Source organism: Nannobrachium achirus (genome assembly GCF_963921795.1).
Source record: "Nannobrachium achirus genome assembly, chromosome: 10".
NCBI classification, from domain to species: domain Eukaryota; kingdom Metazoa; phylum Chordata; class Actinopteri; order Myctophiformes; family Myctophidae; genus Nannobrachium; species Nannobrachium achirus.
Window position 1 is genome coordinate 36,402,725 of NC_137819.1, and position 13,336 is coordinate 36,416,060.

The 13,336-nt window shown below is 44.0% G+C and overlaps 1 protein-coding gene across 2 annotated transcripts in view; it reads right to left on the reverse strand.

Moving 5' to 3' along the window:
* Positions 1 to 13,336, reverse strand: part of macf1a (microtubule actin crosslinking factor 1a) — a 189,210-nt gene that overhangs the window by 85,780 nt on the left and 90,094 nt on the right. For both annotated transcript variants that reach the window (XM_080734855.1, XM_080734854.1), the window contains exons 55-56: positions 12,878 to 13,195; positions 10,178 to 10,360 (exon numbers count right to left, since the gene is read on the reverse strand). In XM_080734855.1, the coding sequence (XP_080590981.1) occupies positions 10,178 to 10,360; positions 12,878 to 13,195 (501 nt within the window). The remainder of the gene's footprint in view (positions 1 to 10,177; positions 10,361 to 12,877; positions 13,196 to 13,336) is intronic.

The window sequence follows — 13,336 nt, forward strand, 5'->3', positions numbered from 1 at the left end:
AGCTTGATCCAATCAGCCCCTTAGAGAGAACACAGACAGACACACACACACACACACACACACAAGATTTATGTACACAAACACACAAGTGTTTATACAGAGAAAGGAGGACACGCACGCACACACACGCACATGCACACGCACACACACACACACCACACACACACACACACACACACACTTTCAGACAGAGAGAGAGAGAGGTGGAAAAAAGCAGACAGAAAGTAGTCCAGGAAAGCTTTGCAGAGCTAATAAACTGGGCTGTCCAGATGACGTATGGGTGTGATTATGTGGGTGAAGTCACCACAGGGTTACTGTGCTCTGACACACTGAACTCCACTCTCCACATAGCATAGGATACACTGTATCATGCGAGCAAATAAACTAAATTAGCTAACATGGCTGCTTAGTGAGAGGCAAACAAGCTAAGTAACTCTGGAGCCTCGCTGGAACTTCATAAAATACAGGACTGATGAGGACGAGGATGAGGATACTTATGATAATTATGTCTAATTATTTGAATTATTTTTACAATTTTTACAATAGAAGACAAATGCTAAATCTAAAAAGCTAGTGCTAAAATTTAGCCAATTGTGTACCTGTGTACAAAAAAGTCACAATTAAAAAAGATCAACATAAACAACAATTCCTCAGTATACTGTAGGAACTACAGCTTTGCGGCTTGGCCAGTAAGAGTAACAAATGTTTAGGTCCTACACTGGTCCTGGCTCAGTGTGGCTCAGCTTTCACACCCACAGGCACCATATTTGCTGACACTGTGTGTGTGTGTGTGTGTGTGTGTGTGTGTGTGTGTGTGTGTGGGTGTGTGTGTGTGTGTGTGTGTGTGTGTGTGTGTGTGTGTGTGTGTGTGTGTGTGTGTGTGAGTGGAAGAAGTGTGACTCTTATAGATTTACTGTACTCACAGCATCCAGAGAATATGAATCATCAGATGATATAAGAGAAGCCAGAGAAGACTTTTATTGGTTTACATTTAGTCAAAAATGCCATTTCCTTCTTTTTTTCATTTATACTGTATCTTCCAAGCATCCTGCTGAATAACCAGCAATCCAGATGTAGTACGGACACATGTACACATCAGTTCTCTTGCCTATAACATTATTATAAACTGAAGAACGGAATCCATACTATACAATAGACCACTAATTCAACCACGTTTTGAATATGTAGTGCGTTCACTATGGAAAAGCAACAAAATCTGTACGTACTGACTGTGCACTACTACCATCGCTGGTCCAATCACTTAAGGTGCAAAAGGAGGAGAGCTACTGTATATCCACAGCTGGAAAAAAGGTATCCAACATTGGGAGCATGTCTTTTTCACTATAAAACTCCAGAATTAGATCCTGCTGCTAGTTGGTGAGTCGTATTCAATGACTCGCTTCATTTCCTGTTAAAACGTGGCAGTACTGTTTGTGATTTTCTTGTGATTTTCTTGCATACTAAGTACCAGTAAGACTCCCTAATCGGGAGATAAGCGACCGTCAGGTGACATGTATACACAAAGAGGGCTGTAAGTGGCATTGGTTCCTGAGTGTAGGGGGACGTGTAGACATAGTGTGTACCGATTTGTGTGATTTTAGGGCAAAATCTGTAGGAGCAGTGTCCAAAAATGTGTTTTGCAAGAATCTGCCTCATGGTGGCGCTAGAAGAGGGGCATGTGAGAAATGAGGGGTGGGGTCTCCGCGTTGCCTTGGCGGACAAATAGGTACCGGCCCCGGCTCTCCCGGACGCTCCTAGCCCGAGTTACGGCATTTTATGTGAGCTGCAGTGGAGGGGGTCCTCCACTGGGGGCGCCACCACTTTTGCATCCGTTCTGGAGCACCAGGAGTCGGTGGTCCCCGGGAATTCCCCGTGAGCAGCCCCGTTGGGGTGGTCATTTGGTAATTTTTGCACATTTGGTCATTTTTTACATCTGGGGGTCCCCCAGGGACCTGGGGGTCCCTGGAGCTCCGGGGGTCCTTGGAGGTTGTAGTTTGGCAGGCAAGGAACGTGTGTGCAAAATTTGGCATGGATCGGGGCAACGGTTGCGGAGATATGAGCAGGGCAAGAGTGTGACGTGTGAGGTGTGACAGACAGACGGAGCTAACTGCCATCCAATCACTTGAGGTGCTAAGTGATATGTTTTTGTTAAATTTTTAATAACAAATGTAAAGCTCTATATTCTGATAGAGGGTTTGTTCATTAACAGGGATCTCCAGCTCTTTAGTAAACAGAACATATTTTTTTCAGGTGGGAAACCAATTTTAGGAGAAACCCTTGTCCAAAACAGTCACTGCCACAATAACTGTGTCATGTGACACTGTCATATGACAAAGTCAAAATCAAATGGGGGAATTCATTTATTAACATAGATATACAAGGTTTCTGCCTGAGGATATAGGGGGAGAAAAGAGGGTGATAGCATGAGTGGACAGCAAGACAGTAGATCAGAGAGATACTGTACACGTACAGGACAGAAAGAAACAGAGGGGTGAGGACATGGGAGTCACAAGGCCATGATTTAGGACAGGGATTTCCACGAATACTGTCAGAGAGTAACCAGTAACCAGCCCTGTCCTGGAATGCCCATTTGCAGCTGCAGTGTGGGGTTTAGCCATATTACATCCTGTGTGTGTGTGTGTGCGTGTGCGCGTGCGTGTGTGTGTGTGTGTGTGTGTGTTTGTGTGTCTGTTCTCATCTCCAGCCACCCAGAGACTAAGTCAGCTGCTTAGGGACCGAGGGAGATGAGGGGGGATGTACAACGATGTTGGTGCCCCACCCTAGTGTGTGTGTGTGTGTGTGTGTGTGTGTTGGGCGGGCGAGGAGACAGCTGAGATTCCGGTTGCACCCCGAAAAAGCCTGGAATTAGAAGCATCCTCTGATGCACAGCGCACTCACACACGCGCATGACACCGTTGGCCCACACGACACCTCTAAATACACTCTTGGATTCCACAGTAGCACATATGCTGATCGGTGTACGGTCGTGTATAAACATGTACACGGGAGAGAGAGAGAGAGGAGAGACAGACAGACAGACAGACAGACAGACAGACAGACAGACAGACAGACAGACAGACCAATGACAGAGGTGCCAGGCACAATACCTCTGGCATGTGCATTTTGACAGATGTGATAATGCTGGTAGTGGAATATGAGAGATCATAACCACACAAGGAGAGTTTGAAAACATGACCAATGATGAAAAACTCCCATATCTGCTGGGTGAAGTACAACAATGTGCAAACACAGCAGCAAGATTTGTGAGCTGCAGTGATAGGAGAAGGATATCAAATGGAACACAACCATCTTAAAGACTACCGATCATGGTGTATACATCCTTGCACTGTCTGCATCGAGTAATCTCTATACATGAAAACTGTTCCACCCCTTTGTACATATTTTATTTTGATTGTAGTATATTGACTGATGGTATTGTACTGTGTACACTTCTGCTTTGGCAAAGTAAACGTAATATGTTTTTTCATGCCAATAAAGCCCTTTGAATTGAAATTGAATTGAGAGAAGGGGGCGGGGGGAGAGATTGCGAGAGGGGAGACGATTGAGAAAGAGGTTAATGGAGAGTAAGTGAGGGAGAGCAGAGTGGACAACAAATAATACAGACCATTTCATAGAGATTGCAAGAGCGTCTACTTCCTGCATTCTCTGACCCCCTCCTCCTCCTCCTCCTCCTCCTCCTCCTCAGTGACCCAGTGTCTCTCCATGAGCTCATTGTTTGGGGGATTTAACAATAAGACCCGGCTGGTCTGACAACATCAGCTCCCACTCTCATGGCCCTTTACCCTCTGGCTCCCCCCGGGCCCCTACCCTGCCACACTGCACGCACGCATGCACGCTGCAAACACACAGACACACACACACACACACACACACACACTAGTACACACATTTCCTACCGTGCCCCCCCCCCCCCACACACACACACACACACACACACACACACGCCTTCTTTAAGCAGAGGAATGACATCATCCCTTTGGATTGGAAAAGGGGTCTGTGAGGAGATGGGAGGGCAGGGGAGGAGAGGAGAGGAGGGGAGGGGAGGGTGGGGTGGGGTGGGTTGGTTGTCCCAGTCTTTTTTGGACCCAGACGGACATGTTTAGTTTTGAAATGACCCCAGTTGGATCAGTTACTGAGCAGGAGAGAGGAGGGGCAGGAGCAGTGTTTCTCAAACTTCAACATTTCACAAGTGTCTCCCCTTGACTCTGACAGTGTACAAATGGAACCAAATGGACCATTTGGTTACACTGTCAGAGTTAAAGTCCATCTAGACCCCCCTAAAGGAACCCGAAGAGTCCCTGGAATCCACTTTGAGAACCACTGGGCTAGAGAACAAGAGAGAGAGAGAGAGAGAGAGAGAGAGAGAGAGAGAGGGAGAGAAGCCTTTGAGAGTGAACATGTTTGTTTTCTCTCGTCTTAATTCCAGAATTGATGATTGATGATAATATTGCTGTGGGCAATGTAGCTGACGAAAATAACATAACAAGTGAAGAACCATCTCTCTGTATTCTTTAATTAGAATACAATCCTCTCCAAGTGAGACAATATCCTCTCTATTTTGGACTACAGTTCCTCGCTATATCCCTGCTTTCTCTCTCCCCCCTCTCCATCTCGCTCCCTCATTCCTTGCCTCCCTATAAATACCCGTTGCCTGCCCCCAGACAGATATACAGACGGACACATGCACGTACGGTCGCACACGCGCACGCGCACACACACACCTCCAGACAGACCTTTTCTCCATGCTCTAGATACTTTGCAGACTGAATCCATTCTCCACTCTGCTGCTGCCTGAGACTTTGCACCCAGGGAGTCTGCCTTCCAGACACACACACACACACACACACACACACACACACACACACACACACACACACACACACACACACACACACACACACACACACACACACACACACACACACACACACACACACACACACACACACACACACACACACACACACACACACACAACTGCGGCACAAAGTCAATACACACTCCATCAAGCTTCTGCTCTTCAGGACAGAATAGAATGGAATACAATGGAATAGAATAGAATAATTGCCTTGTCTAGACTAGATTAGACTAGACTGTAACACTGAGTACAATTGTATTAAAGTAGATTGTGCAATTGCCTTTATGGTTACAGTACCTGGGGCCCAATTAAAAAATGAAATGTATTTAATGGTGAACAGCCTGGACAGACAAAGACAAAAAATGATTAACGTAACTATTGGTTTTCGTGAGTCATTTTCTCTGCCTTTGTATGCTCTCTTTTTATCTCGATTCAGCTTTTCACATCTCTCTCTCTCTCTCTCTCTCTCTCTCTCTCTCTCTCTCTCTCTCTCTCTCTCTCTCTCTCTCTCTCTCTCTCTCTCTCTCTCTCTCTCTCTCTCTCTCCCCCCCCTCCCCCCCCCCCCACACACACACCTCTTTATCTCCCCTGTCTGTTTGTCCTCTGTAACACATTCATCCAGCTTGCTCTCATTAACAAAAACACACTGGGGCAAGGCATGGAAAGAGAGGGAGAGAGAAAGAGAGACATACACATAGAGATAGAGAGAGAGAGAGAGATGGAGAGAGAGAGAGAATGTAGAGGGAGGGAATAAGAGAAAGGGAGGGAGGAACGGAGTCGGAGTCAGAGGGAAGGAGGTAGAAGGAGCTGTTAACCTTACTATTTTTCATTATTGTTTATTATTGCCGCCATTCTTTATTTCACGTTTTATTCTATTATTATCGTTTAGTAAAGCTGCTATTCTCTATTCTGGAGAGAATGGGGTGAGAGAGAGAGAGAGAGAGAGAGAGAAAGAGAGAATGGGAGAAACACAGAAAGAGTAGTGAATACAGTGATAGATCAGGAAGAGACAGGGAGAAATGTACAGTACCCACTACCCAACATCAAGTCAACTCTGGAGTGTTCATTTAACTTTTAAGTGTAAAAATGGAGCCTTCTGGGTAAATTAACACTCTTAATGATGTGTACGTCTAATACCAGAGGAGTGATCACTCTTTCTCCCGAGAGGCAGCTGGGAGGACCAGCACTAAATATTTCAAAACGCACCAAAAGCATTAGCCTCAATGCAGTATCATGTGACTCATCGATCAGTTGATAAAGGATCAGCCTTCCCATAAGCCCCGTGTGGCTTATGATCAGAGATGGGAACAAAGATTAAAAAGGGTAATAATTAATTTATACTCCATGAAGTGTGACGTGTCGTCAGCTTGCGAATCTGTTATTTTCGGCAAGCGACGCTATCGTACCACCGAGGATAACGGTTGCGGGGGGTGGATATGGGGGCGGTCAGATTCTTTCAGAATCTTTACTTGTCACACATACTTGCATCACTGGACAGGAAATGACATCGCAGTCCCAGTACTCTTTTGATGAAAATGATGTGCTGGAGCATAACAAGAGTGTTCTATCATTCTGTCGCTCGCTCTCAGTACCACACACACACACACACACACACACACACACACACTGGTTCAATTACCTCTACAGGCCCTTACACAACGGGAGTGTGAGCAATAAACAAATGTGAAAATGTGTTGCGATTATTCCACGTAAAACTATTACGTCGGTGATGCCTCATTCATACAGGTTGATGTTTTTCTTCGGGGTAAAGAAATATCGACCTTGTCTCAACAACTAATTGCATCGCTTTATCGCCTTGTTATCGCCTTATTATATTATGCCATCATATTGTCAAAATGTTTTAAAAATATAATTCTTTTCACTAGTATAAAATAAGGGCTTAGGTGGTTAACTCTTGAGGTTTTGGCATGTATTCACCACGGTCATCTGCAAGGAGTTGGTAAAGCAATAAAACTTGGGCACACAATAGATATGCCAGCACAGCACATTCCTAAGGCCAGCTCCTATGGAAGTCTCCACACGACAGTAGACGTACTGCTGAGGGAACTGGGGAGTCCTGCTGTCTTGGCATGCAAGAGCACAAGAAATCTCTACAAGGGAAGGGCAACGTCCTGTAATTAATACCACGTCTTTGACACGTTGACATCACCGTTGGTCTATACAGCTTTTAATGGTTTAGGGCAGTGGTTCTCAACCTTTTCAGGCCGCGAACCCCAAAATAACCATATTTTAACTGGGGACTCCCCACCCTGACGAGCACTAAGAGCTGAGGAATTACATTTTGTATAACAGTTCTATTGTGAAAATAGCAGATCTACATGCTCACAACGCCTACAACTTTATCTAACTTTATTGTGGTTTGTTTACTGTTGAGTGAGTAAACAATGTTACACATTAAGTTAATCATCTGGGCACCCCCCCCCCCCCCAAAAAAAAAAAAATAATAATAATAATTTGGGGACCCCCTGGGTCCCGACCCAGAGGTTGAGAACCACTGGTTTAGGGCCAAAATACATTTCTGATCTTGTACATATATATCATGAACCATCCAGACCCTCTCAGGTTATATGGGAAAGGTCTGCTTTCTGTCCCTGAAAGCAAAAATAAACGTGGTGGCATTTAGTGGGGAAACATTTAGTTTTTATGCACCGCATATCTGGAAACTCCCAGAAAACTGCAGGTCTGTTGCCACTAATTTCTTTTAAAACACAACTAAAGACATTTTCAGTCTTTCCCTTTGGCACTGTGACCGTGATTTTTATTGTATAATTGTGTTTGCTTTGCTTGTTGTTCTGCGTAAAGCCCATTGAATTGGACCTTACAAATAAAACTGCCTGGCCTTGTCATTTCTGTTAGTATTTGATTGATTGAATGACTTTGGAATCTATAATTTCCCCCTGTTCCGGCACTCTCCTGCATTCCTTGGGCAGCATGATACTGAATTTATGGTTCTGTCCCATGACGTGTTGCACACCAAAAATAGCAGATCAGCAAGCCTTTGTTGTAACATGTCGTGAGCTTCCACATCGGCTATATTCGGTGCACCACAGCATTCTACAACGAATTATAAATCAGGCTTCAGGGCATCTTTTATACAATTACTTTCTTGTAAAAGACTCATATTGTCTTTTGGAAAGCACTGCATATTTTGGGAATACACTCACTGTTTTGGAATACACTGAATCTTTTGGAATAAATTAAATCTTTTGGAGTACATTGAATTTTCATCAATACAATACGGAATATGGTGTATTAAATATACACTGGAATCAATAAACTAAATTTTTTGGAACATTTTCTTTTTAGGAATACACAGGAATACACAGAATTGTTTAGAATTTTGTTACACAACACTGGAATATACTGAATTTATTCTAACAAAGAATTGTTTTGGAATACAACGGAATATTTTTAAAATATATATAGCAGAATACACTGACGTTTTTTGGAACAAATTGACATTTCCAAGGGGCGAGTTCTTAACCAGTGCACTGTTGAAATGTGATGAAAAGCCTGGAAGCAGTTTTATCCCAGTATATCCAGCATGTGATATACTAGTGAATGCTAAACGTCAGGGCATGGTCGCATGGTCCATGGCTATACCGCCCCTAAAGCAAAACAACACCCAATATTCCGAGCACACAATATTGAAATAACTAATCCCAGGTCTCAACGAAAAAGGAGGAGTATTATGTTGTACCATATCAAATTCTGAGTTGTCATCCATCACCAGGGTGACGAGGCTAGACGAACTCCAAACCCCCGGCGGGTTAGGCCTGAACCCCAGGGGGTGGGAGGAGAGAGAAATCCATGATAGAGCAATGTGTTTGTGTGAGAGTAAGAAATTGTGTGTGTGTGTGTGTGTGTGTGTGTGTGTGTGTCGCATGCATGTGGTAAAAGTATTACTGAGACAGAGTTGGGACGTCATATCTACCTTTCAGAGAAGAAAGTGTGTGATTCAACAAGGCGTCAGGCGTTTCAGAGATGAGTGACTCACACAAACCACCAGTAAAGCACACGCACGTGTGTGTGTGTGCGCGCGCGCACACACACACACACACACACACACACAAAGCTATACCTCGTGGTCTGTCTGAGACAGAGGAAGTGAGGGCGAACTATGCATCAGCCCTGCAAAGCTCTACAAACATTGGACACATGCACAGCCAAGGAGAGGAGGTCACCACACACACACACACACACACACACACACACACACACACACACACACACACACACACACACACACACACACACACACACACACACACACACACACACACACACACACACACACACACACACACACACACACACACACACACACAAAATACTGTGTTCGTAATAGCAGGGACTAAAGCTACAAAACGACACAGCATGGTCAGCTACACTGAAGCCTGAAGTTTGAAGCCACTCAGCCATAAATGAAAAGGGTAGGTTTATGTGGAAGAATTAGGTTTTCCTCTTTTTATGGAACTGTGTGGAGAGAGACGATGAGTGGAACTAGTGAAACAAAAACATATGATTGATTGATGCTTCACTGCGTCACTGGAGTGCTGAAAAGAGTTGAAGCCAACTCAACGTTTCGTAGTGTGTCACGCCCGTCATGCAGTGACAAGTGTCAGGCATCAGTTTCTAGCTTCATGTCGCTCACTTCCACTGAAAATGAATTGTAGCCTGTTGCTTTGGCACCGCCTAGTGTGAAAGCAGCATGAGAATGGGAAACCACTGATACAAATAGATTATACCCTATTCGTTTCACATTCGCCAAACGGCTTACTAACATACAAAATACTTATGACAAAGCAACCGTGCCACATTTCCATCACATGGCACCATTTCTACTTGTAAACAATATTTTGTATTAATCTAGGAAGTCCCATTGAAATACAAATATTTTCTAACTCATCGGTCTGTTAGGATCAGTCAGCTGCAACTGAACAGCTCCTGGGGAGCAGTTAGATGTTTATTGCCTGGCTCAAGTACACTTTAGTGCAATGCCGTGAGGAGCAGGGATCGAACTAGGAACCATCCTATTCCCAAGTGAGCACTTTTCCTCCTGAGCCACTGCCGCCCTACAGTATGTACTGTAACAATTGGCTTGATGGGAAGCATCCATAGCAAATTTAGTGGGATTCAACACTGCAGAATGTGCACGTCGTACAGACACTCATGTATACATACACCTCAACACACACACACATACACACACACGTACGGACACATACAAATCCATTGACCCACGACATGTGCATAAAAAGACAAGTTCATTCCTACCTTGAACTCGTGCAGCTGCTGTTTGATGGTCTCCACCTCGGTGCCGACCATGCCCTGGCCGCTCAGGCCATCCTCCGCTCTGCCCAGAAGGCCTTGCAGCTCGGCCACCAGCCCGTAGAACTCGCGGACCTTCTGAGCCGCGTCGTCGATCTGGTCCAACTTGCCCTGGCCTCGTTCATTCAGCTGGAGATGAGGAACAGAGGCAGGGGAGCAAGGCGTCAATCAATGAGACTGGGCATGGCATAATAAGGCGAACATTCTGTGAAAATAGGTGAATGTTTGTGAAAATAGCAGAAACACAATCTCACAATGCCACATCATGAGCATTTTTGGAGCTTGGTTCAGAATTAGATTTGTCAACTTGTCAGCTGAATTAAATTTGATTGCCACACTTTTATCATTAGATTTTCCTGAATTAGCTGTTATCATTTTTAACACCTTGCTGTTTTTGGTTTATCCCGGGGCAGAGTCCTGCATAGGTTCTAATACCCGTGAAAAATTACTTATAATGTAATGAATAGGCTATGGTTGGACTGCAGCTCTAAATGGCAAAGCTCATTTGTGTAATGTACATACTAGTTTGTGCATAAATAGGTTATGTGAGGAATAAACCATATTATTATGTTGAGAACCTCATCTTCAGGTGGGCAAAAACATAGGTAGAGATGTTCTGGATAGATTTATAGATAGGTTGCATCAATTACAGGTATAATATAATGCAATAAAATATAAATGTTAATGTTTAACATATTGTTTAGACTTGGAGTAAGCTATGGTGAAATATTTTAATTCAGATAACTCGCCAAGGCCCTGCTTGGCTTTACTAATTAACATATGTTTTATGCCCATATATGGAGATTCCTATATATTATCAATATTAAGGACATTATTAAGGATATTATGTTATCAATATTAAGGACATATCTGGGAATGCCCATTATTGGTAATGCCCATATATGGGCATGTTTTGACATAACATTGTTGACTATCATGCAGGGGTCTCCATTATGAGTAACTGGTCCCATATACATCACTGGCCAGATGGCCAAGAATTGGCGCGACCTCTGCCTTTAGTGCGAGGTCGCATGTCACCCTGAGGTGTCTTACTAGTATAAATTAAACTATAACGTATCTCTTAGCAAAATGCAAGCAGATGAGTCCTGATGAAGCCAGTCGATTTGACATATGGCCCAAGTGCGTTCCACCAAAATAAAGTTTATCTAGAATAAAGTCGGACAAGTACTATAAGAACAAGTCTGGTTTCCCTGTTTAGGCAACCGCACTAATACAATATAAGCATTAATGTTTAAAATAATGTTTAGACTTGGAGTAAGTTATGGAGAAATATTAATACAGATGTTCCTGGTAGATTTATAGACAGAAAGTGGCAGATTGACAGATCAGTGACACACACACAGGTTATCATAATGCAGTAAAACATAAATGTTAATGTTTAACAGAATGGTTAAACGAGTTATGTTGTGGTAAAACACAAACTTTAGTTCAGATATATTTGGGATGCATTTATAATTAGTGGAAAGATTGCATAAATGTGGCCTACTGTTGTCAGTCAGCCATAGTTCAACTTCACGTTTTTTGAACATTTGTATAATTACATTTGGGTGACCTGTGGGTCAGTAATCATTTGTCCAAATGATGCAGTAAACTGATTTTAATTCAGGTGCAGTCTGGGTCTCTGGATTGATTTTAAGAATGTCGGGCCGGATGTGGAAGTTAATTTGCAGTGCCAAACACTGCAGTTAGGTTTGTAATGAGATCACAAGCAAATTGGACCGAAGCACTTTTATTTAAAAAAATATATATTATAAAAGCTCACATTGCTAGGAGACAAGGCAAAACTCATGGAAACTTCCAGTTGGGTGATTAATTAATATATTGTTGGCTATCTTCAGACATTAGATAACAATGGAAACTGTGGAGGAAAGAGATAACTTCTCAGTCTCCTTTTTACAGCCAGACTATCCGTCGGTCTGTCTGTGTTTGTCCTGAGATAATCTCACAAACTCCTGGACCGATCAGCACATTTCTTGTGTACGCTTGCAGTAAGATAACTTGGTATCTCCATACATTTTTCTTCCACACATTGTTTTATATTCCTTTAAATATTTAATGGGAGTCAATGGGGCTCGGATCCTTGTCCAAATGTGGAGTCATGCGTCATAGATGCAGCATAGATCAGTGGTTTTCAACCTTTTTCATATCAAGGTCAATTATTTATTCTGCATTTGATCCACGGACCCCCATTTGATGAGATTTTGTCTCTCAGACCCCAAACGTAGAATACTTTGTTATCGTTGGATAAGATTTTGTTCCATGCTGTGTTGATGTTGGTACCATAGGAGAGATAAACAGGCAAACGTTGATCAAAATAAAAAAGAATCTTCATTCTCTAAATGTGTAGACTTCTTGTAAAAATACCTAATGCAGACATTTAACCATCATAATGTAACTCTTGAGCGTAAAATTAAACATCATTCATTTTACGCTCTCAAGAGTTAAAGATCTATAAGGGTCTACTAACTCTACATCATTTAGCTGGGGACCACCTGGAACCCCCGCAAGGACCACTGGTGGTCCCCGGCCCACTGGTTGAGAACTACTGGCATAGATGACTGACCCACAGTCTGGCCACATTACGTCCAAGATCCACATTCGACCCATTGTGCTGCAGCCTCTCACCTTGCCAGCCTGTCGGCTCAGGGCCTCCGTCTCCCTGCGCAGGGCCAGCAGGTCGGGGGAGGAGCCCTCCCGGCGCAGCATGGCGGTGCAATTTGAGCCGTGGCCGTCCAACTCGGACCTCAGGTCGCCGAGGCGGGACAGGAAGCCGCGCAGGGCCTCCGCCTGGGAGGCCAGCGAGTCGGCATCGCGTCCCACAGGACTCAGGGAGTCCAGCTCGTCGTCCAGGTCGGCCAGGCGGGAGAAGACGTCACGCACGCTGGACTGGACCTCACCCACGCCCTGCAGCCGGCTTTCCAGGGAGGAGCAGCAGCTTTCGATCTGGAGGAGGGGGGGGGGGGGGCAGGGGGACAACGTGGAGAGAGAAAGGTGGAGAGGAGGTAAGGAAAGCTGACGTTAAGAATAATATACTGCAATGGGTGTTAATATACAGTAGTATCTAATCAACCAAAAAGTGACAGA